This window comes from Ranitomeya imitator, chromosome 1 (genome assembly GCF_032444005.1).
Source record: "Ranitomeya imitator isolate aRanImi1 chromosome 1, aRanImi1.pri, whole genome shotgun sequence".
In the NCBI taxonomy this organism is placed as follows: Eukaryota; Metazoa; Chordata; class Amphibia; order Anura; family Dendrobatidae; genus Ranitomeya; species Ranitomeya imitator.
The window spans coordinates 551,595,694-551,619,550 of NC_091282.1; the positions used below are offsets into that span (position 1 = coordinate 551,595,694).

The window sequence follows — 23,857 nt, forward strand, 5'->3', positions numbered from 1 at the left end:
TTTCGTCAAAAACGACGCACGCGTCGCAAAACGCGCGCGTTTTTACGTGCGTCGCGCGTTGCGTCGCCGACGCAGGGCGGCGCAACGCTAGTGTGAACCTAGCCTTAATCTATGGGGCAAAAACGCATCCTGCAAACAAACTTTGCAGGATGCGTTTTTTCCCATAAACGACGCATTGCAAAAAACGCTAGCAGAATCGCCTTTGTGTGCCTCCTCAGCAGCACTCACACAAGCGTTGCATTTCTTTTTCATTAGCTGCATCTGTTTCCCGCCTAAATACAAGGACAATGCTTACAGTAAACGATGTGGTTCTGCTGCCATCTGCTGGCTGCATCCAGTATTAACATGAAGACAACAGCCAAAGAAACGTCACATGCGACGTTCATTCCATACTAGATTCGAGGCTTGGAATGCAAAGCCCAATGCTTTACGGCACACTATGCACAGACGTGCTTCACGACAGCAGCATGTGGTGTGTCATGTGTTTTACGGCAACATGGTGCAGACAGTGTTATGTTCTGAGGTAGTAAGCAGGTGAGTTGTTTGACAGTCTCCTTCTATAGTGTGGTCGGTGAATATATATTTTTTTATCTTTAATTCTTCATAAAGTTACATGGAGGCTATGTGATTGCTATGGAAAGAGCTGTGACCGCTGCTCAGTATTGACCAGAATACAGTGCATTGGCCCCCCATTCTTACCCCCTGAGGGCTCAGAAATGTCCTCCTGGTGGTCAGATGGTGCCTGTCCCTCTTACTATGGAGTAGGTCCCATGGCAGCTGACCTTTTTTTTTGGAGCACATATGGGGAATAATGACAGCCCCTCAGTGCTTGGTTTGCAGTGTTTAACGTGTGGTAAAAATGACCTGGCAGCAGATTCGTCAGTACGATTACAGAGATATCCGGCTTGTAAGGTTTATTTAGCAGTTTGGGGCTGTCGTGAGAAAAGCACTTCTGACAAAGTGGGCAGAACTGGGGCATGGCAACCCCTGTTTGGCAAGTTTGTGATGAGTAGCGGAGTTCCTTGTGTGACATCTTCACTCTCTTATTGGAGTGCGATTATTGGTGCGGCGCTCGCCACTTGTCAGACATGTTGGCTTCATTATAGGGTGTGTATCTCGTAATGAATCAGGAGCATCTGACTCCAACACGTCTCCTCATCAACATTGACAGTTTTTATCAGGGCTCGCGTTTTTGAGACGCTTTGTATTTCTGAGGATTTTGAGCGTTTCCAGTTTCTTCTCCAAAAACACTTCACAAAACTTCGTGTGCACATAGCCTAATAGTGGTTTGTCAGAATTTAGCTGATCAATTTGTTAAAGCTCTTATAGCTGGGCATACAGATGCGTTTTGTGATATATTGCTCTTTCTGACTGAACGGATCATGGAATTTAGCCTTTAATGTTTGATGCAATAAGGATGATATGAGGAAAAAAAAGGTCCATCTCTAACGGATGTAAAAAAAAAAGCAAAGGGATGCGTGAATGAAGCTTTAGGTTAAGTTCCCACTGGGTGTTTGTGCTGCGTTTTTTAATTTTTGTGCAGCAAAACCTGAGTGCTTGGCAGGAAAGAAGCTGTTTTTTTTTTTTGTTTTTTTTTCATGCGTGTTTAACATTTAATTCAATAGGTGAAAAACACTGAAAGAAGTGACATGCTCTGTCCAAAAAACCATGCAAAGCACAAAATCCTGATGACAAAAACCAATGTGTGTGAATGAGATTTCTGAAATCTCATAGACATAGCTGGCACTGTCAAATGCAGCTGAAAATTGGCATAAAAAACATAGCAAAAAACGCACAGTTTGAATAGGCTATTTTCCCACAGTGCGTTTTTGATGCTGTATATTTTCGCTTTGTCAATAACGCAGCTTCTTATAGTTGCAGAAAAGTGGATGGGATCTATAGTGGATGGGAGCATCTCTGTGCTCCTTTTGTGCTTGTTGGATGCAGAAAATTTGCACGGACAAACGATTTTAGTGTTTTTCCGTCAAAAAAATGCATATAATCCGCATATGACTGTATCAATAAAGTTTTGTTGCTTCCTAGTATTTGTCCTTATCAAAAATAAATCGGCTTTCATTAAAACATGACAACCGACAAGAGACAAAAGCCACAGCAATAAAAATACATGTAAAAAACCACACGTTATCTAATTTACGTCACAGCTGCAGAAATGGGGCAGAACATCTGCAACATCATAAGTTCATCGTGCAAACATAGCCTGGGTAGGATAATAGAAGCAGATAGAATAGTGGGTTCTTGTGGCATTGATCTTATTTTATTTCTTCTTGCAGGGTAAGTTCAGTTCTTCAGCGGGATGTTAAGCAGTTTGGTAAGCAGTTCCTCTTTGACCGTAAGGAAGAAACATGCTGGAACTCTGATCAGGTACAGTCATGTCAGATGTTGTTTGTTAAGGAAAGTAGTCCTTAATATACACATGCACAGCTCCTTTTAAGTAAATGCAGCCTTTACTGTTTTTGTTGTGTAAAGTTCTGCAGTTGTCCCATTCATTTGAAACAACCCATTTAGATTTGCAGTGTAAGACATTAACATAAGTCATGGAAGGAGTTAGGGTATGTGGAGCGAATTTGGGAGCTAAGCATATAGAGTAGATGCCAGTTGTGTTAAAGGGACTCTTTCACCCCCTCCAGCCGTTATAAACTAAAAGAGCCACCTTGTGCCGCAGTAATGCTGCATTCTAACAAGGTGCCTCTTTTAGTTTTTGGTGCAGTTATTGCCAAAATAAAGCGTTTTATAATTTCGCCAAAATACCTTTCTTTAGGCAGGGAGACAGGTCTTAACTCCCCTGCTGGAAACGCCACACTGCCATCACTCAAAGCTTCTGGGTTGCCGGGCGCCGCCCCCTCCGCGCTGTTTTCCCATGAAATCCGGCGCCTGCGCTGTTTAGTACTGGCTGCACAGGCGCAGTCTGCAAGACTGCATGTGAGGTCAGACGGCCAGAGCTCACTGCGCCTGCACCAGCCAGTACTAAACAGCGCAGGCGCCGGATTTCATGGGAAAACAGCGCGGAGGGGGCGGCGCCCGGCAACCCAGAAGCTTTGAGTGATGGCAGTGTGGCGTTTCCAGCAGGGGGGTTAAGACCTGCCTTCCTGTCTAAAGAAAGGTATTTTGGCGAAATTATAAAACGCTTTATTTTGGCAATAACTGCACCAAAAACTAAAAGAGCCACATTGTTAGAATGCAGCATTACTGCTGCACAAGGTGGCTCTTTTAGTTTATAACGGCTGGAGGGGGTGACAGTGGCCCTTTAAATAGCTGAAATTCGCCTCATTTGCTGTTGTAAACCACTTAAATGTCTTTCTCAATCACTGACAGTGACATTATAAGCTCCACAATCAGGTCCAAGCATTTGTTTGGGTGCCCAGCTCCTCTTCAGTTTTAGATTTAACCCCTTTTTGCCGTGGCCCTTTTTGGTTTTTGCGTTTTCGTTTTTCGCTCCCCTCCTTCCCAGAGCCATAACTTTTTTTATTTTTCCGTCAATTTGGTCATGTGAGGGCTTATTTTTTGCGGGATGAGTTTTACTTTTGAACGACATCATTGGTTTTAGCATGTCTTGTACTAGAAAACGGGAAAAAAATTCCAAGTGTGGTGAAATTGCAAAAAAAGTGCAATCCCACACTTGTTTTTTGTTTGGCTCTTTTTCTAGCTTCACTAAATGCTAAAACTGACCTGACATTATGATTCTCCAGGTCATTACGAGTTCATAGACACCAAACATGTCTAGGTTCTTTTTTATCGAAGTGGTGAAAAAAAAAATTCAAAACTTTGCTTAAAAAAAAAAAAAGTGCCATATTCAGATACCCGTAGCGTCTCCATTTTTTTGTGATCTGGGGTCGGGTGAGGGCTTATTTTTTGCGTGCCAAGCTGACGTTTTTAATGATACCACTTTTGTGCAGATACGATCTCTTGATCGCCCATTATTGCATTTTAATGCAATGTCGCGGCGACCAAAAAACGTAATTCTGGCGTTTCGATTTTTTTTTTTCTTGCTACGCTGTTTAGCGATCAGGTTAATGGGCTTTTTTTATTGATAGATCGGGCGATTCTGAACGCGGCGATACCAAATATGTGTAGGTTTGATTTTTTTTTTTTTTTTTTTTTAATTTAGGATGGGGTGAAAGGGGGGGTGATTTAAACTTTATATATTTTTTATTTTTTTCATATTTTTAAAAACATTTTTTTACTTGTCCCATGCTTCAATAGCCTCCATGGGAGGCTAGAAGCTGGCACCACTAGATCGGCTCTGCTACATAGCAGCGATCATCAGATCGCTGCTATGTAGCTGAATTGTAGACTTGCTATGAGCGCCGACCACAGGGAGCGTTCACAGCAGGCCGGCATCATTAGCCATAGAGGTCTCAAGGACCTCTATGTTTACTGTCCTGACACATCGCCGACCCCCGATCATGTCACGGGGTCGGCGATGCGCTCATTTCAGGCCACGCGGCCGGAAGCGGTAGTTAAATGCCGCTGTCAGCGTTTGACAGCGGCATTTAATAGCGGCGGGTGAATCGCGATTTCACTCGCCGCTATTGCGCACACATGTCAGCTGTACAAAACAGCTGACATGTCGTGACTTTGATGTGGGCTCACCGCCGGAGCCCACATCAAAGGGGGAGACACGACATGCGCAGTACTAGTACGGCGCATGTCGTGAAGGGGTTAAAAACCTTATCCTGGTGCCGCACAGCATCTCTTCATGATGGTGATTGGTGCTACTAGTCAGCGTTAATCACACCTCAAGCTACTATATATCTACAAAAACTTTCCAGTATTAGCCCCAGCAACTCCCAATTGCCATATATGGTATTTATAGACAAGTATAATTACTGGCTATTTAACCTCTTATCTCTGGATGGGCAATACAGCAGAGGTGACAGCTATATGAGAGCAGGAGAGCTAATTGAAGGGTTTGTAATGTGACACAGCTAAACTCACCTGTACTGCCCCTTCCACTACACTGAGTTTTGGACCTTATCTGAAATCTGTGAGTTATCTGTGCTACCAGAACAGTCTAATCATGCAGAACTTAGGATCAGCTGTATTATAACATCTCACAGAGAAATCTGTTCTAAGCTATTGTGGTGGTGTGTTCTTACGGTACTTTTTAAGTTTTGCTGCCTGCTTATGATTTCCTGGGGAAAGGCCTGGCTATTCACTGCTTGCGTCGAGAAACACGTGATGGTGTCTCCGCAGCTTCTTTACCTGCATCTGCATATTTCCCATAAGGGATGGGGGCAGTGTTCTGGAATCACTGCGTTGAGAAACACGTGATGGTGTCTCCGCAGTGTTGGATGTTTTGGTCTCCCCGAGGCCAATCATCTGTGCCTTTATAGCCTTTTTACTAGGCACTGCTCCTAATAGCCAGATTCCTACTCCACACTGATGAGGGGCAAACACCCCGAAACAGCTGTCTGTGGATGGATACCATGCTTGGCATAGGTGGCTTTCCTTCATAGGATGCTGCCCTTCCCGTGGTTGTTCTTTCCCGGGGAAAGGCCTGGCTATTCACTGCTTGCGTCGAGAAACACGTGATGGTGTCTCCGCAGCTTCTTTACCTGCATCTGCATATTTCCCATAAGGGATGGGGGCAGTGTTCTGGAATCACTGCGTTGAGAAACACGTGGTGGTGTCTCCGCAGTGTTGGATGTTTTGGTCTCCCCGAGGCCAATCATCTGTGCCTTTATAGCCTTTTTACTAGGCACTGCTCCTAATAGCCAGATTCCTACTCCACACTGATGAGGGGCAAACACCCCGAAACAGCTGTCTGTGGATGGATACCATGCTTGGCATAGGTGGCTTTCCTTCATAGGATGCTGCCCTTCCCGTGGTTGTTCCTTCCCGGGGAAAGGCCTGGCTATTCACTGCTTGCGTCGAGAAACACATGATGGTGTCTCCGCAGCTTCTTTACCTGCATCTGCATATTTCCCATAAGGGATGGGGGCAGTGTTCTGGAATCACTGCGTTGAGAAACACGTGATGGTGTCTCCGCAGTGTTGGATGTTTTGGTCTCCCCGAGGCCAATCATCTGTGCCTTTATAGCCTTTTTACTAGGCACTGCTCCTAATAGCCAGATTCCTACTCCACACTGATGAGGGGCAAACACCCCGAAACAGCTGTCTGTGGATGGATACCATGCTTGGCATAGGTGGCTTTCCTTCATAGGATGCTGCCCTTCCCGTGGTTGTTCCTTCCCGGGGAAAGGCCTGGCTATTCACTGCTTGCGTCGAGAAACACGTGATGGTGTCTCCGCAGCTTCTTTACCTGCATCTGCATATTTCCCATAAGGGATGGGGGCAGTGTTCTGGAATCACTGCGTTGAGAAACACGTGATGGTGTCTCTGCAGTGTTGGATGTTTTGGTCTCCCCGAGGCCAATCATCTGTGCCTTTATAGCCTTTTTACTAGGCACTGCTCCTAATAGCCAGATTCCTACTCCACACTGATGAGGGGCAAACACCCCGAAACAGCTGTCTGTGGATGGATACCATGCTTGGCATAGGTGGCTTTCCTTCATAGGATGCTGCCCTTCCCGTGGTTGTTCCTTCCCGGGGAAAGGCCTGGCTATTCACTGCTTGCGTCGAGAAACACGTGATGGTGTCTCCGCAGCTTCTTTACCTGCATCTGCATATTTCCCATAAGGGATGGGGGCAGTGTTCTGGAATCACTGCGTTGAGAAACACGTGATGGTGTCTCCGCAGTGTTGGATGTTTTGGTCTCCCCGAGGCCAATCATCTGTGCCTTTATAGCCTTTTTACTAGGCACTGCTCCTAATAGCCAGATTCCTACTCCACACTGATGAGGGGCAAACACCCCGAAACAGCTGTCTGTGGATGGATACCATGCTTGGCATAGGTGGCTTTCCTTCATAGGATGCTGCCCTTCCCGTGGTTGTTCCTTCCCGGGGAAAGGCCTGGCTATTCACTGCTTGCGTCGAGAAACACGTGATGGTGTCTCCGCAGCTTCTTTACCTGCATCTGCATATTTCCCATAAGGGATGGGGGCAGTGTTCTGGAATCACTGCGTTGAGAAACACGTGATGGTGTCTCCGCAGTGTTGGATGTTTTGGTCTCCCCGAGGCCAATCATCTGTGCCTTTATAGCCTTTTTACTAGGCACTGCTCCTAATAGCCAGATTCCTACTCCACACTGATGAGGGGCAAACACCCCGAAACAGCTGTCTGTGGATGGATACCATGCTTGGCATAGGTGGCTTTCCTTCATAGGATGCTGCCCTTCCGTGGTTGTTCCTTCCCGGGGAAAGGCCTGGCTATTCACTGCTTGCGTCGAGAAACACGTGATGGTGTCTCCGCAGCTTCTTTACCTGCATCTGCATATTTCCCATAAGGGATGGAGGCAGTGTTCTGGAATCACTGCGTTGAGAAACACGTGATGGTGTCTCCGCAGTGTTGGATGTTTTGGTCTCCCCGAGGCCAATCATCTGTGCCTTTATTGCTTATGATTGGGCAACATGGTGCAGAAATACCAGTGAAAACTGTCTGATAACACACACTTGTATACTTTGATTGCTAATATGTCTGCAACGGAGTGGCAATTTAATTTAAAGTGAATCTGTCATCAGTTTTTTGCTATCTCAACGATGTATCGCTTAGTTTAGTGGGTGCAGAAATTGTGACACAGAGTTATTAGATGTAGCAGAGCTCATAAAGCTAACTCTGCTTACACCACAGCTTTGTATGTATATATCTGACAGTGAGATGCTTATCAGAATAAGTAGTGTGGTTGGTCTAGTGTGAGCTGTATTCTCGACAGTGATAATCTCCTGCTTATGAGACTTTCATTGTAACTAAACAGCACACAACCAGAAAAGTGACACATCACTGAAATCTGTTTCAGACTCTTACTGTCTTCAGATAACATAGCAAAATCCTACTGACAGATTCCCTTTAAAAAGTTTTACTTTGCTCTGCAGCCACTATTACATTGTGCGTCCAGTTCAACATGAAAAATAAATATGGAGAAAGTTCTGTAAAACTAGCTGAGCCAGTGACATTTAGAATTTGTTTGCTTTCGTGCCCAAGGGATCATCTCAATGGATTACGCTGGAGTTCCCGCAGAAAGTCTGCATATCAGAAATCCACATTCAGTTCCAGGGTGGTTTTTCAAGCCGTAGTTGCGTACTAGAAGGTAATAACTTTTCCTAAGTAGAGTTAATACTACAGGACAAAAATCTTATTTTTATTGTTTTCATTTACAGGATGCCTTAAAGAAGGTGAACTAGTGAAAATTGCAGAATTTTACCCAGAAGATAACAGTGCCCTTCAGATATCCTTTTCAGGATGGTAACCATTAAACTAACAGCTTGTTATGGTCTATTTCCATTAATGCATATTGCCATGACCTTTATCTTTCTCCTGATGATTACAGTGTACCATACCTGTCTTTCATAATAGATCTATATCTTATGTGCACTGTGTGAAGATTGTTCTGTTTTGTATCAGAAAATACTATGGATTCATCATTTGTCTGGTTTTTTTTTTGTTTGTTTTTAACCCCTTCGCGACCATGGGGTTTCCGTTTTTGCATTTCCGTTTTTTTGCTCCCCTTCTTCCAAGATCCATAATTTTTTATTCTTTGGTCAATGTGGCCATGTGAGGGCTTGTTTTTGGCGGGACGAGTTGTAGTTTTGAATGACGCCCATTGGTTTTACTATATCTTCTATTGGAAAATGGGGAATTAACTTGAAGTGCTTTGAAATTGCAAAAAAAAGTGCACAATTGCTTTTTTTTTTTTTTTTGATCTGCCATTATAATTCTCCAGGTCATTACGAGTTCACAGATACCAACCATGTCTAGGTTCTTTTTTTACTTAAGTGGTGAAAAAAATTCCAAAGTTGGCAACAAAAAGCACGCCATTTTCAGAGATCCATAGTGTCTCCATTTTCTGGGGTTTATGGCTGTCGAGCTGACGTTTTTCTTGACACCATTTTGGTGTGAATACGATCTTTTGATTGCAGTGAAGTGCAGTAACAGGCTATGTTGCGGCGACCAAAAAAAAAATTAAATCTGGCGTTTTTGATATTTTTCCCTTACGCCGTTTAGGGAACGCATAAAATACTTATTAAAAAATGGAGCAAATTAAATGAAGAATTTGGCACAATTGTTGGTAAATTTCCCCCCCCAAAAATACAAAAATGCTCAAATGCAATAATGAATCTCTTCATATATCTGACCACCTTGCAATACTACGCACAAGGTAAAAGTAAATTTTCATCGTTAGACATTGCTGCCACTGAAAAGTCCAGGGAGCCTGCTCAGAATTGCCCAGCTCTGCTCCCAATTACAGCATTGGGTATGGGCACATACCTCCAATTCTGAGGATCCTCTGGAGCACCATCAAATCCATTATCCTCATATGAAGAGAAAATGGCACCATAACAAACCTGCCAGGAGATCCCAAGCAGGAGTATCTGTCCGTATGACCACAATAAGTCGTACACTCCAGAAAGGTAGCCTTTATGCAAGAGTGGGCAGAAAAAAAGCCTTTACACACAAATTGTAAGTCTCATTTTAGTTTGCCAAAAGACATGTAGGGGACTCTCCACATGTGTGGAAGAAGGTGCTGTGGTCAGATGAGACCAAAATTGAATTTTTTGTCCACCAAGGTAAACGCTAATGTCTGGCTCCAACCCAACGAAGCCCATCGCCCGAAGAACACCATCCCCACAGTGAAACGTGGTAGCAGCATCGTTCTATAGGTAGCAGGGACAGGGAAAATGGACCGAGTCGAGTGGAAGGTAGATGGTGCGAAATACAGGGATATTTTTGAGCAAAACCTGTCTGTCAGTGATTTGAGACTGGGACGGAGGTTCACCTTCCAACAAGACAATTACCTAAAGCAACACTCGAGTGGTTTAAGGGGAAACGCGTAAATGTTTTTGCGTGACCTAGTGATAGCCCAAGCCTTAATCCAATTGAGAATCTATGGTCAGTCTTGAAGTTTGCTGTTCACCATCTAACTTGAAGGAACTGGAGCAGTTTTGCCTTGAAGAATGGGCAAAAATCTCTCAACCACCGGCCACCCCATCAACCACATCTACTGCTTCTTCCTCCTATGTCACCGTGGCAAGTGTTCTCACACAGGTCTATGGCCACAGAAACTCTACTTGTTTACCCGCTACAGCCAGGTTGAGTGACAGCCCGTCAGCTCTTACAGAAGTGAACATGCTGCTGTTTCTGACAGATCTCGGACACCAAGCACATCACATCTTTCTCAATCCACCATAACATCTCTGCCTGCACCTCTTTCACAGTCCCACGTTTGTCATGTTCACCCCTCTCAGCACAGCAGCCAGCCCTCAGTCCTACAGTTGTCATGTGAAGGATTGCTTCCTCCTACACAAGGCAAAGCTAAGAGCTTGAACTTCACCATCTCCAATCTGTTGGCCAAGGAAATCCTGCTTTTCTGCCTGGCGTATACAGAACCTCTCTGAAAGCTGATGCCCGTCGCAGTCCTCCCATTACCAGTTATCTAAGAAAGCTGTCCCTGCGGTACACCAGCATGTCGCAGACATCATCCATTCCTTGAAAAAAATCTATGTCTGCCTGGGTGCATATCATCACTGACACCTTGACGAGAAAGCATGGTTAGGGTGATTACATCTCGTTGATGGGGTACTGGGTGACTGGTGGCTACTGGTGCAGACAGGGAAAGGGCTGCTCCACATGTCTTGGAGTCCCCAATGCTTGCAGGGCGCTTGGGGATGGAGAACTAAACCGTTATACACCAGAATATTGAGATCTAAAGTACTGGACAACAGGGGAGGAGGCTGTACAAAGTACTGACTGTAGGTGGGTGAATAGTCATGCACACTGAAGTTTTCAGTTATTTTGTCCTATTTGTTGTTAGTTGCACAATAAAAAGAAAACCAAATGTTCACAGTTGTAGGTATGTTCTTTACAATAACTGATGCAAACCCTGAAAAAAAAAACTGTGATACTCCAGGATGTGAGTCAGCAAAATATGAAAAACTTCAAGGGGTGAATACAATTGCAAGCCACTATACCTAGCACAGGACAGGAATTCGGAATGGATTTCTTTTTTGAAGGGCAAAAAAATCTGAAAGCCCTTACATGTGATGCTGTTATACACATAGATGTCTGCCAACAGTTAACTAATATGTCCTGACTCCCCTATACACATGAGCACGCCACTCAGCCACCCGCTTATGTATTTTCAGTGGCAGGAATGAAGAAAGCCACTGCCAGAAACTGGCCTTTTTGGATGTCACCATCAAAAAAGAGGACAGAGGGGGAATTTCCACAGGAATATATCGCAAGCCGACAAGCACTAATAGCCTCTTGCATTGGCAAAGTCACCATCCGACCCCACTAAAGAGAGGGATCCCCAAAGGTCAGTTCCTGAGACTCAAGAGGAACTGTTCCAGGAAAGATCTGTTTGATAGACATGCGGGGGACATGTACAGAAGATTCAGGGAAAAGGGATACCCTAGACATGTACTTGACACTGCTTATGAACATGCCAAAAAAACAGACAGACAGAAACTTCTACAGAGTAAGGGGAGAGATGAGGAAAGCAAGGAGGACATAAGGATAATTGGCACTTATGACACTAGGCATCAAGAGATCCGTAAAATACTACTTAAACATTGGGACATCATCAGACTGGATCCGGAATTGAGTGAAGTGGTGGGAGAGTACCCCAGCATAACGTTCAGGAAAGGAAAGTCGCTCAGAGACATGCTTGTACATAGCCAATATAGAAGACCAGAACCAAGCGGCACCTGGCTAGACAGAAAGCCATGTGGGTTCTTCAAATGTGGAAACTGTAGCATGTGTAGATGGATGGAACCAGGGAAATCATTTCATAGTTCGGCCACAGGGAAAGTGTACTATCAGAGGAACTTCTCCAACTGTAAAACTACAGGGGTGGTGTACATGGCGAAATGCTCTTGCCCAAAAGATTACATAGGTAAAACAAAAAGGGAATTTAGGAGACGAGTGGGGGAGCATATGGGAGATATCAGAAACAACCGGGATACCCCACTAGCAAAGCATATACAAACCCATCATGGGGGAGATGTCAAAAGTGTGACCTTTACTGTGATAGAAGTGGTGAACATCAACCCCAGAGGTGGAAATACAGATAAGACCATTCTAAGGAGAGAATGTGAATGGATATTCAGAATGGGGAGTCTTGAACCTAGAGGACTGAATGACCAATTATCATATGCCTGCTTTTTGTAGTACAGTCATAATATAAAGGTTAGCTGGGGGTCAATATTTTATAGCCGTGCATATGTCCAACTTTTTGTCTGGAGTCTCCCGACGGAATAGGGGAGCAGCATAGATTGGTGTGCAATATCTTTGTATCAATATTCATATATAATACCCCGCTCCTATGACACCACTGCCGTAAATAAATCCGAGTTACCGTCTAATCGTAATAAGACTTGAGTACTCCCTGGTATGTCATATACACGAACAGCCCCCCCCCCCTCTCTCTCCCTCCCCAACTCTGGCGTGAGAAAGTGATGTCTGGTGGATTGTGGCCATACGCATGCGCTAATGATCTGCGGCGGTGTGGTATGGTGTTATCCTCGGACGTCAAAATACCTAATCAATAAAGGAGTGGGATGTACGGGGGATAAAATGAGGCATAGCCCGAATGCCTCATTAAAATGCTGATCTTCGCATTACTCTATCGTGATGGCATATAGAATAAAGACGCGCAAGCGCAGTAAACATTAGGAGATGTGCGCAGTGCCAGTTTGCATAGCTGGAGCATGCGCAGTTGGGACAGGTGAGGGACGACCCGGAAGCAGTGCGGGCTGTCTAGCGAGTCACCGGAAGTGCAAGAGTGGCGGGTAGTCGGATGCCGGGCCGCCGCTGGTGGGCTCCTTTGGGGGCCGATAGGAGCATGCGTGGTTACATCATACTACCCGTAAATGCGCAGGTAGGGGGCGGGGCTATCTAGCACGCCGCGAGTATGGCAGAAGTTTAACCCTGCTGTTCTGTTGGTCAAAAATGACCGACTTTGAACTTCAATATTCTTTAAAATATTCAAGATGCGGCTCTGAAACCCGTGGCCGACCGACCCATCCTCATTTAAGTCAATCAACCACAAGTTTCAGAACCGCATCTTGAACACCCCAAAAAATACCAAAGTTCAAAATAGGTCTCCCCAGACCGAACAGAACAGCAGGGTTAAAGAGCGGGGAAATAAGGGCGATTCAGCCATGACACCACATCAGGACACACTATGCCAGTGTATCTTGCCTCCTGAGGAGCCCGCGGAGGGCGAAACGCGTTGAGGCGCCGTGATCTGAGGCAAACGGCGTACAGAGGGAGATAAGTGCATGTAACATAATATCGAGATATGTGAATGTACGCATTTGTGGGTGACACTGGTCTATGGGTTCAGCCATAGTCAATGGGATCGGCCACGACTGGCACTATGTACCTATACAAGACTGAGCCCATATAAATACTCCCTAACAAATACGTCAATATCGATGTGCCGTATGTGTTCCGCACATTTGTTTTTAGTCTGTGGGGATCTAGTGTTCCCTTAGTATAGGAGCTACTCTGTTTAGCCTACAGTGGGCCCTAGGCGGTGGGTAGTGGGTGTCCCGTGGTCATTGTAGGGTGCATCAGTAACCCAGGGACAGCCGCCGCGGAGTGGGGGCGCCACAACGCTCCCCCGTAGGGTGCCAACCTCCACAGACAGGTAGGCTGTGAGCACAGTACTAAGTAGGGACACCTAGTCCCCCCATTTTTAACTTAGTGTGTAGTTTTTGAGCACATTGTTCTGTTTTTGTTTTCTTTGTCATTTTTTGTCCGTTTTTTGTGGTGTGAACCAGTGTATTGGTTCTTTAGATTTATCAATAAAGATTTATTATTTTAGGATAGTTTATGATAGTCTATTGAGATCCTATTTGGCATTACATTTTCTTCTATATTAGCGGCTTATCTTGCTTGAAAACTGCCTGATCCCTCTCTCCACTGACATCTTCTATCAGGGTAGTAGTGGACGGCCTTCCTATACACATTAGATGCTCGTCCTTTCCAGCCATAATCAGTACTGTAGCTTTGGCCAACTTTTAAAGCATCAATGAGTGCCTTCATTGGGAATTTACACAGCGCGATGATCAGGAATGATATTTGTCCGTTAATTGAATGAAACGATTTTTAGGCTTGATTAAAAAAAATCATTGTTCTTGGCAGCACATCATCCTGTGTAAAGACATGCTGCCAAGAACAATGCCAGCCTAAACAATCTATTACTGTTTGCTCTCTGCACACTGTAAGCATGTCAAAACAGTCTATTTAAGATTGCCAATCGGCAGGTTGTGTAATTGAGCCCATAGATCTAACGTTCTGCTTTTTTTTTTGTCTTCTCCTCATATTCATTCTTCCTTGACTTTCTGAGCTGCACAGATTTGACTTTCCAGAGGAGTATGCTGAAAAGCTGCGTCTATGTTTCCCAAACAGTACAGATTTCTTTGGAAGGATTGTGGTTTACCACCTTGACCTGCTGGGCCGCAAGAACTGAAACTGCACTTCAGCCAACAAATAGGTGCAGAGACATGGAATGAAATATGGTTATGTTCTCAGATGTTGAATCTCTGTGCCTTTTTTATGTCGGGCTCATCAAGAACATTATTGTTAAAAAGAAATATGGTGCAGAAGCTCCATCTAACCATAAAGACAGTTCGCTAGTGTCTTCTGTTGTATGGCCTTTTCTACTGAACCTTTACTGAAGCAAATGAAGACTTTGTACATTCAAGACTGTAACATTCAAAAACAAACATTGCCTCTAGCCACCGACTTAGACCACCTTCAAACATCAGCATTTTTCATGTACACGATAAAATGGTACTGGTGTCATGGTGTTGTCAGCGTTTTTCATGTATGGATGAATAAATAACCACTCTTCAACTACCCTTTTTCCATGTTAAACATAGACTGCGCATGGATGCCATCCTTGTGCTGTACGTGTTTTCACAGACCCATAGACTTGTATTGGTGCTTTTCATCCGTGCCACCAGACATGTCTGTGAGTTTTGCACAGACACACGGTCTGTGTAAAAACACAGTCTGTATTGTATCCATAAAAAAAAATGAGAGCACAGACATCTGAATGAGGCATTATCTTGTTTTTCACGATGGCAAAATGTTCTGCAGGTTTGTCTTTGAGAGCAAGGCAGCAATATTTTATTATGGAAATATAAGACATTTATATAAAAATGGCCAAAAAGCTTTATGGGAGTTTTTGTTTGCAGGGGACTGACTTCTAGGACCCACACAATTTCTAAAGAATGAGATTGTTTTGAGTGACAGCCTGTAACATCACTGGATCTCTAAAGGGTGAATTCAATTGACATGACACAGGACTTTTTGAATCTCCCTCGTTATAGCTTCCTATTTAATGCATTCTCTTTCATGAAAAGTAGAATCCTATATTGCCAAAAGTGGAAGCCTTCATCTAACGTTACCTCATTTTACATTGTGATGTGATCCAATTCTCTGTGCAATAAAAATTACACTTTCATATATACAAAAGGAATTAAAATCATTGGTAAATTTTTTTTCTAAGTTTTATTGGTTTTGTTCTTGAATCTCCTTTTACAAAAAACAAGAGAAAAGAAAATACAATACCATAAAACGAGTTATGTAATGAATCTGAAACTGATAAAGAAGAGGGTGTCAAAAACATAACTCGTTCACTTGAAACTATATATAAGTATATGTGCTAGTTGATAGATGGAGAAAGAAAGAAGAGAAGCCAAAATAGACTAAGGCGACCCATCAGTTCAATAGACAACCTTCAACACATTGGAGGAGGACAAAGACCAACCAAAAGTTTATTAGTGGGTAAAGTGAAGGAAAAGGGAGCTTCATGAGGCATCTCACAATACTTCAATAAGTTGGAAAAGAAAGACGGGATTTCCACTGAAACCATTTGGTAGCAACTACATTGATTTCAGCTTGGGTCTGGGCATATGGGTGTTTCCCTACAGTGCAAAACTTCTAACCACTACTTTTCTAAAAGGGGATCTTCTGTCTTCCAGTGACTGGGCAGCTTCAAGTAGGTGCCTTAGTAGGGAATTTGTTATAAATGCATTTGGACATGAGAAACGTATAAAAGAACTGCTTTTGAGTATTTATGAATGTTAGTCATCTCCTGAGTGAACTTAATAACCTCCCCCCAGAAAGCATTTTAAACCGGGCAGTACCTCCATATATGCGACATTGGTCCCAAAACTATTTTGGACTTTTAATAATAGAAGTGTTAAAAAAAAACGTATTGGTCAGCAAAATTAAAAGTGATTGATCAATCTACAAATCTACTGGTAAATCAAAATTTGGTGAGACATCCCATCCCCCCTTTTTGCGTGGAGTGAATATTCATTACCTTAATGAACGGGGACAGGTGATCGCGCAGCTGCTGGTACCGGAACAAGATGCTTTTCTGATGGCTACACATACAAGGATAGGGATTAAGGTGCCATGCATACTAGGATAGGTATGAGGAGGCCATGTATACCAGGATAATGATGAGGAGGCCATGCATACAGGATAGGGATGAGGAATCATGGATACCAGAATAGGGAGGAGATGGCCATGCATACAAGGATGGGGATGAGAGGGGCCATGCATACCAGGATGGGGATGAGGAACCATGCAAACCAGGATAGGGATAAGGGGGCCATGAATACCAGGATAGGTATGATGGGACAATGCATACTCTGCTTATAATCGAGTCAATAAGTTTTCCCAGTTTTTTGTGGCAAAATTAGGACCTTTGGCTTATACTCTAGTATATACAGTAGATGGGGGACTTTAGATTATGAGCCCCAATGCGGAAAGTGATGGTGCTTCCTGTAAATATCTTTGGAAATTAATGGAACTATAAAAGCTATTAAAATCAATAAATATGACCCCACCATAACACTTCTCAACATCATCAAGTCTGTTTGGGATTACATGGAGACAGAAGGATATGCGCAAGCCTACATCTACAGAAGATCTGCGGTTAGTTCTCCAAGATGTTTGGAACAATCTCCCTGCTGAGTTTCTTTTAAACTATGCAAGTCTACATAGAATTGAGGCAGAGGGTGGTCACATCAAATGTTGAGTTAGATATCTATTTTATTTATTCACTTTCCTTTTGGTTAATTGTTAAAAAAATAAAATTAACACTTCTATTAGCATTCTCACTTTGTAGCATTTTTTTCCACATCTGCCTAAAATTTTTGCACAGTACTGTTTACCAATACATTTCTATTTCCTGGACAGACATAGCTAGCACTTATATGCTCATATTGTAGCAGGCTTTTCTGGATAGTACTGTCAATGAAAAACAAGTTTTTTGATGAAACATTATACCTCTCTGAATGGCAGATTCCTGGCATCGTGCTAAGAAAGGTCACTGGGTATTCTTTCTCTCAAATAGCAGGGATCCAAGAAGTATGATTTCTCCTTGCGGAGAGTGACATGGTAAGTATGTCGAGGTGAGGAGACTTGAAGCCAAAATGCTCCTCTGGGAAATATGCAAATTTTCTCTTCAGAGAGGTACTGGACTAGAACTCTAGTGCCACCTATTGGAAGTAGCAATCCTAATAGTAAATGTCGACCCTTTAACGAGCCTTGTCACATGACTTAGGATAATAGCCAAACCAGAATCTCAATTTGCAGACACTGTGTTTCGGGTACTGCCCCTCGTCAGTGCAAAGTGGAGATCTAGTTTGGCTTATTGAGAGGCTTCTGACCGGGATCCAAGAAGTATTGTTTCTCCTTGTGGAGAGTGACATGATAAGCATGTCGAGGTGAGGAGACTTAAAGCTGCAATGCTCCTCTGGGAAATATGCAAATTGTCTCTTCAGAGAGGAAGAGGACTAGAACTCTAATAGCAAACAGTGACGTCCTATGTCTGTTTAGGTGGCGCTGAGTAGATTAGTAGGTTAAATTACCTTATCTACGCTAAAGTTCTGCTTATGTAGCGTTTACTTACTACAGGGTATATGCCATTTTGTTTTTTTCCTAGGTCTTGTCTGTGACATGGCCACAATATGAACGTGCTTTGGTACATTGCACGTATACCAACTTATGTCTTTGGTTTTGCTACTCTTAGTGACCGCCGATATGCCTTTTAACAGCGGCATTTAAGGGTACTTATTCCTCAGTGCCGCTTTTTAACAGTGATGAGAAATAAGTGTATAGTTCCCCCCAGCGCTGGAAAATCTCCAGGGGCTCGGCTACGTGGGGGGGGGGGGGCTGGGGGTAGCCAACACCCCAGAGAACATGATTCGGATCAGTTTTACCATCCCGTCTTGTGATCACCGTTATTCACAAAATAACGGCAATTGCAAAAAATACGGCAGATTTCCCATTCATTTCTCTCTCCTCTGATCTAGCATACCAGGGGACAGAGAAATGGGGTCCCCCGAGCCCACCCGGTACTTTTGTTATCCTCGGACTCTCCGGCTCCGTTCCCCAGCCCTCCACATCTTCCAGGAAGAAAATGGCTGGCGCATGCGCTCCGCACCTGCCGAGATCCGCTGGCCGGTACCTGGCAACAGTAGATTTTTCCTATTGGTTCATTTTGATCACTGTGATAGACCCTACCACAGTGATCAAAATAAAAAAAAATAGTAAGTCAAACCCCCTGTGTCACCCCCTTAGTCAGGTATAAAATAAAATGAAAAACAGGATTTTTGGTTGCTTACCGTAAAATCTGTTTCTCGGAGCCTTCATTGGGGGACACAGGAACCATGGGTGTATGCTGCTGCCACTAGGAGGCTGACACTATGCAAATAAAAAAGTTAGCTCCTCCTCTGCAGTGTACACCCTACCGACAGGAAGTAGGATATTCAGTTAGTGAGAAAGCAGTAGGAGAAGCAACGTGTAAAAGAGAAAGAATAATATAATATTAATAAACTTTATATAGCGCCAACAAAATCCACGGCGCTTCACAGATTAACAGCTTCAAACACTCAGAGTGTTCAAAGAACCCAAACGTAGACAGTAAACAGAGCTGTTCAACTTGGGAGGGTGCTGTGTCCCCCAATGAAGGCTCCGAGAAACAGATTTTAAGGTAAGCAACCAAAAATCCTGTTTTCTCTATCGCCTTTCATTGGGGGACACAGGAACCATGGGACGTCCCAAAGCAGTCCCTGGGGTGGGAAAAACAGACTTCCATCAGGTCCGAGGACTCACCAGTGCCGCCTGCAGGATCCTTCTGCCCAGGCTGGAGTCCGCCGTAGTTCGGCGAAACGTGTGGATGGAAGACCAGGTTGCCGCTTTGCAAAGCCGTCGGCGAAAGCCCTGTGACGTACCGCACTGGAAGCGCCGACTGCCCGGGTAGAGTGAGCCTTCATCTCAGGAGGGGGCCCTCTGTGCTTGACCCGGTAAGCTTCCAAAATTGCCGTTCTGATCGAGCGATCAATCGTCGCCTTGGAAGCCGGCAGGCCTCTACGCACGCCATCAGGGATGGCGAAAAGAGAATCCATCTTTCGGAAAGCGGCCGTGCTAGCCAGGGAGATCCTCACTGCCCTGACGAGGTCCAGCCTGTTCAACGATCGCTCCAGAGGATGAGTCGGAGCTGGACAAAAGGAAGGTAGAACGAAGTCCTCGTTGAGGTGGAAAGATGAAAACCACCTCGAGAAAGGAAGGAAGGCGGAGGCCTTGGACCACCTTATCCTGGTGGAAAATCAAGAAAGGAGGTCGGCAGGAAATGGCCGTCAACTCAAAAACGCGGCGGATCGAAGAGATGGACCTGAGAGAAGCCACCTTCTGAGATAGAACTGACAGGGAAAACTCCCTGAGAGGCTCAAAGGGGGGAACCCCTAAGAACAACCAACACAACCTTTAAATCCCATGAATCCACAGAGGCCCTGAACGGAGGGACAGCGTGGACTACTCCTTGAAGGAAGGTCTTAACCTGTGGCTGAGGAGATAGTCTTCTTAAAGGGAAGAAAAGTGCAGGAACCTGGCCCTTTTGGGAACTGAGAGCGAAGCCCGAATCCAGTCCTGCCTGAAGGAAAACCAAATGGAAGGCAGGGAAAAAGGACATAGGTGAAAAGCGGTTGGACTCGCATCAACGAAAGTAAGCCTTTCAGGTACAATAGTAGATCCTGGAAGAAGACGAAGGCTTCCTAGCCTGGATTATAGTGTGACTCATCCGGACCGAAAGGCCGGACGCTCTTAAAACAGTGGAGTCCACAGCCACGCCATTAAACTGAGCGACCGATAATTCGGGTGGCAGATCGGACCCTGAGACAGCAGATCGGGTCTGTTTGGAAGGCACCAGGGGTGTCCGCGAGAAGATTGACGATGTCTGCAAACCAAGACCTCCTGGGCCAATCCGGGACGATCAGAATGACCGGCACCCATCCCGCCTTGATCTTTTTTGACAGCTTGGAAAGCAAGGGAAGGGGTGGGAACCGATAGGGGAGCAGGAACTGCGACCAAGGAATGGCCAAAATGTCAACACCACTGTGAGAGGATCACGGGACCCTGGGCCGACCCGAGGGACCTCCTGTTCAATCGGGACGCCATGAGGTCCACCTCTGGAGTCCCCCATCGAAGAGCAAACCGACAGGAAACCTCCTGAAGTACCATTCCCCTGCCGCGAGGCCCTCAAAGCCGAGGAAGTCGGCGGCCTAAATGTCCACGCCGGGGACATGCACTGCGGAGCTCACCAGGACCGTTGCCTCTGTCCAAAGGAGGATCCTGGAATCTCGGCCGAGGCCAGAGAACGCAGAGTCCACCCCTGGTGGTAGACGTATGCCACTGCTGTGTCATTGTCTGTCTGGGTTCGAATTGGCAGGCTGCTGAGAATCCTTACCCAGTGAAGGTAAGACAGAAAGATGATCCGGAACTTGAGAACATTGATCGGCAAAGAGGACTCCTGCGCCGACCAACAACCCTGAAGAACAGGAGACAAAGCCCCGCGCCTCCGCCGAGCGGGCTGGCGTCAGTCGTCACCACCTGCCAAGGAACTGGAAGGAAGGATATGCTGAGAAGGATCTACTCTGGGATAAGAGAAGTGACCTCGGCCACCAGTCGAGGAACCATTTGACCCGGGAGAAAACCGGATTGGACGATGCAGGGAGAAGACAGACCTGTCCCCTGTGATAGAATAGCCTGCTGAAGAAGTCTTGAATGAAACGGGCGAAGGGAAAATTGCTTCCGATGTTGCAACCAACCTCCTTAGGGCCTTTAAGGCCCATCGGAAAGGAGGGGAGCCGAGAACCCTGGAGCAAGCGAACTTCCTGACAAAGGAGGGATATCTTGTCTTCGGGAAGGAAGACTCTGGTCCGACAAGTGTCGAAGAACATGCCCGGAGATACGAGGCGCTGAACAAGACGGAACTTCTTCCCGTTGACGAGCCACCCGCAACGGTTAGAATGTCGGGAAAGATGGATAGACTTTCGGGAGCCTGAAACCGAAATTCCTGAGCCTCCATGGAAGCGATTACTGAACGAGGGAATATCGTCCTGAAGTGTCTCCGACGAAACTTCTTGTTCAGCAAATTGAGATCCGGACTGGGACGAACCTTGTCGTTCTCTGTCAGTACAAAAAGATTCGAAGAGAAGCCTGTGAACCGTTCCTGTTCTGGGACGGGAACAATTACTCCGGATTTAAGGAGGGAAACAATGGCAGTAAAGAAAACCCGGGACTAGAGCGGGGTCTCTTGTAGGTTGGGATTTGAAGAAAACGATCCCAGGACCGTGAAATGAAAATTTTGTGTCTAGAGGGAACAAGTGCCCTGGCCCATGCGACCTCTGCTGAGGAGACCCAGACGTCCCTGAGGAACAGGAGACGGTTGCCCAGTCTGAGAAACGGGCTGGGGTCTAGTCGTGGGTCATGCCTAGGTGGAACTTCCAGTCCTGGACCTGGAGAATCCACCTTAGGAGTAGCGGGCACGCCAGGAAAGAGTGAGCCGAAGAATACCTTCTTCTCTTAGGCTACGTTCACATTAGCGTCGCTGTTGCGTCGGCGACGCAGCGGCGACGCGCCCCTATGTTTAACATAGGGGACGCGTGCGTCTTTTTGCACGCGTTTTCCGACACGTGCGTCGTTTTAGACGCTAGCGTCGGACGCAAGAAAACGCTACAAGTTGCATTTTTCTTGCGTCCGATTTCGGCAAAAAACGACGCACGCGTCGCAAAACGCGCGCGTTTGCGCGCGTTTTTCCGTGCGTCGCCGCTGCGTCGCCGACGCAACAGCGACGCGACGCTAATGTGAACGTAGACTTAATGTGCCTGTGGCCTCTGCAGTTGCGAAGAAGAATCTGATGCCGCAAAACTACGAAAAAGGTCGAAAAGACCAAAGTAGCCGCCTAAGGGGAAGTAGGTGAGGTCTGGAGAAGGGGACTGGTGCCACCAGTGGCGTCCTTAATAATTTGGTCCAGCTTGGAACCGAAAGGACGTGAACCTTGAAAAGGCAGGCTAGTGAGGGATTTCTTCGATGACTCTTGAGCCAAACAGTGCGACAGCTGGCAACGACATTACTGGGCGCCTGTGCGGCAGAAGACGCGACGTCCCGGGAACAAATTATTCCCCGGCATGAGTAATCTGGGCGTCAAGTTCCGCCAGCCGGCCTGACGGAGCTCCAGCTTGAATGCCCCAACGGAGTTGTTTAGCCCCTCAGATACAGACTTCGAAACCCAAGTGGAAGCCAAAGCCGGGCATTGGGATGATGCGGCAGTTTCGAAAGCCGACTTCACGAAGGATTCCATGATTCTATCGATGGAATCTTTCAGAGCCGCCCACCGGACAGCGTAAGGACTGTGTTGGCGGCAAGTCTAGCAGCCGACGGATCCACAGGGGGAGAGGTTGTTCTCTAACGCCTCTCGTTCCGGTTGGCAATGAGATCCGGAGGAAAGAGATATGAGACTCCAAGACGCTTGTCTCTTTGAGAACGTCTGGTCGAATTCGCTCTCTGGCCAGAAGCTCCTCGAATTCAGGATGAGGAGCAAATACCTTGGGAGGTAGTTTAGACCGTCTAAACGAAACCGCCTGATCTGCGGGTTTCGTAGAGGAATCTTCGATGCCACAGGTCTGATTGGTCGCTCCAATGAGGCTTTGAACCATATCCCTCATGTTAGCGATTTGGTTCGAATCCGGCCCCAAATTATCCTCCGAAGGCGCATCAGAGAAAGCCTCGCCTGACTCAGCGGAGGAGGATCGGGAGGACGCCGACCGCAGAGGAGGACCGAGTGGTGAGATGGAGCGAGAAGAGGACTCAGACCGGCGTTCCTGTCTGGACCTTTTGCAGCTAGCCTTGGAGGGCTTGGACGGAGCTTCCTGCGACCCGGTGGCTACTGCGGGGGTCTGCAGGGGTAACCGATCCAGCACGGAAACCAGGGTTTGAGACACCCATGTTAAATTGGCCACCGATTGAGACAGAGAGGAGGCCCAGCCTGGGATGGGTATCACTCTGGGGCGGATCGGCTGGGGGATCCTGGGCGGTGGAAACAATCGGGTTGCTGCAGGACAGACATAGCGGAGTGTCAGTCTGCGGTGCAGAGCTACTTACGGCAGACGAAATCCGGAGGAAGCTGTCCGGCTAGATGGTATGGACCTCCGGCGAGAAATAGACCCTTAGGCAGGAGGGTGGTAAGGCCTGCTGCCGTAATCTTGATCGATCTGCGTTGCTTAAAATTAACTTTCATTGCTGGGGTTCGAACTCACAGCTCTCTGTTTGCAAGCCTGCACACCTTACCACTGTCCTATATCACTCTCTTGTTCCGGAGGGGACTCGTGGTTCAGGAGTCCCAAGATGGCGCCGGTGGGAGGAGAAAAGGCGGTTCTCAGAGAAATTGTCGGGCGGGAGAAAAGCTCACCCGACG

General features: G+C 46.0%; 1 protein-coding gene across 1 annotated transcript; it reads left to right on the plus strand.

Moving 5' to 3' along the window:
• Positions 1–418: 418 nt before the first annotated feature.
• On the plus strand, positions 419–15,586 carry NR2C2AP (nuclear receptor 2C2 associated protein). The gene is made up of 5 exons (XM_069767705.1): positions 419–534; positions 2,292–2,382; positions 8,059–8,164; positions 8,235–8,302; positions 14,435–15,586. The coding sequence occupies exons 1-5, from the start codon at positions 440–442 to the stop codon at positions 14,549–14,551; spliced, it is 477 nt and encodes a 158-aa protein (XP_069623806.1). The 5' UTR covers positions 419–439; the 3' UTR covers positions 14,552–15,586.
• The last annotated feature ends 8,271 nt before the right edge of the window (positions 15,587–23,857 follow it).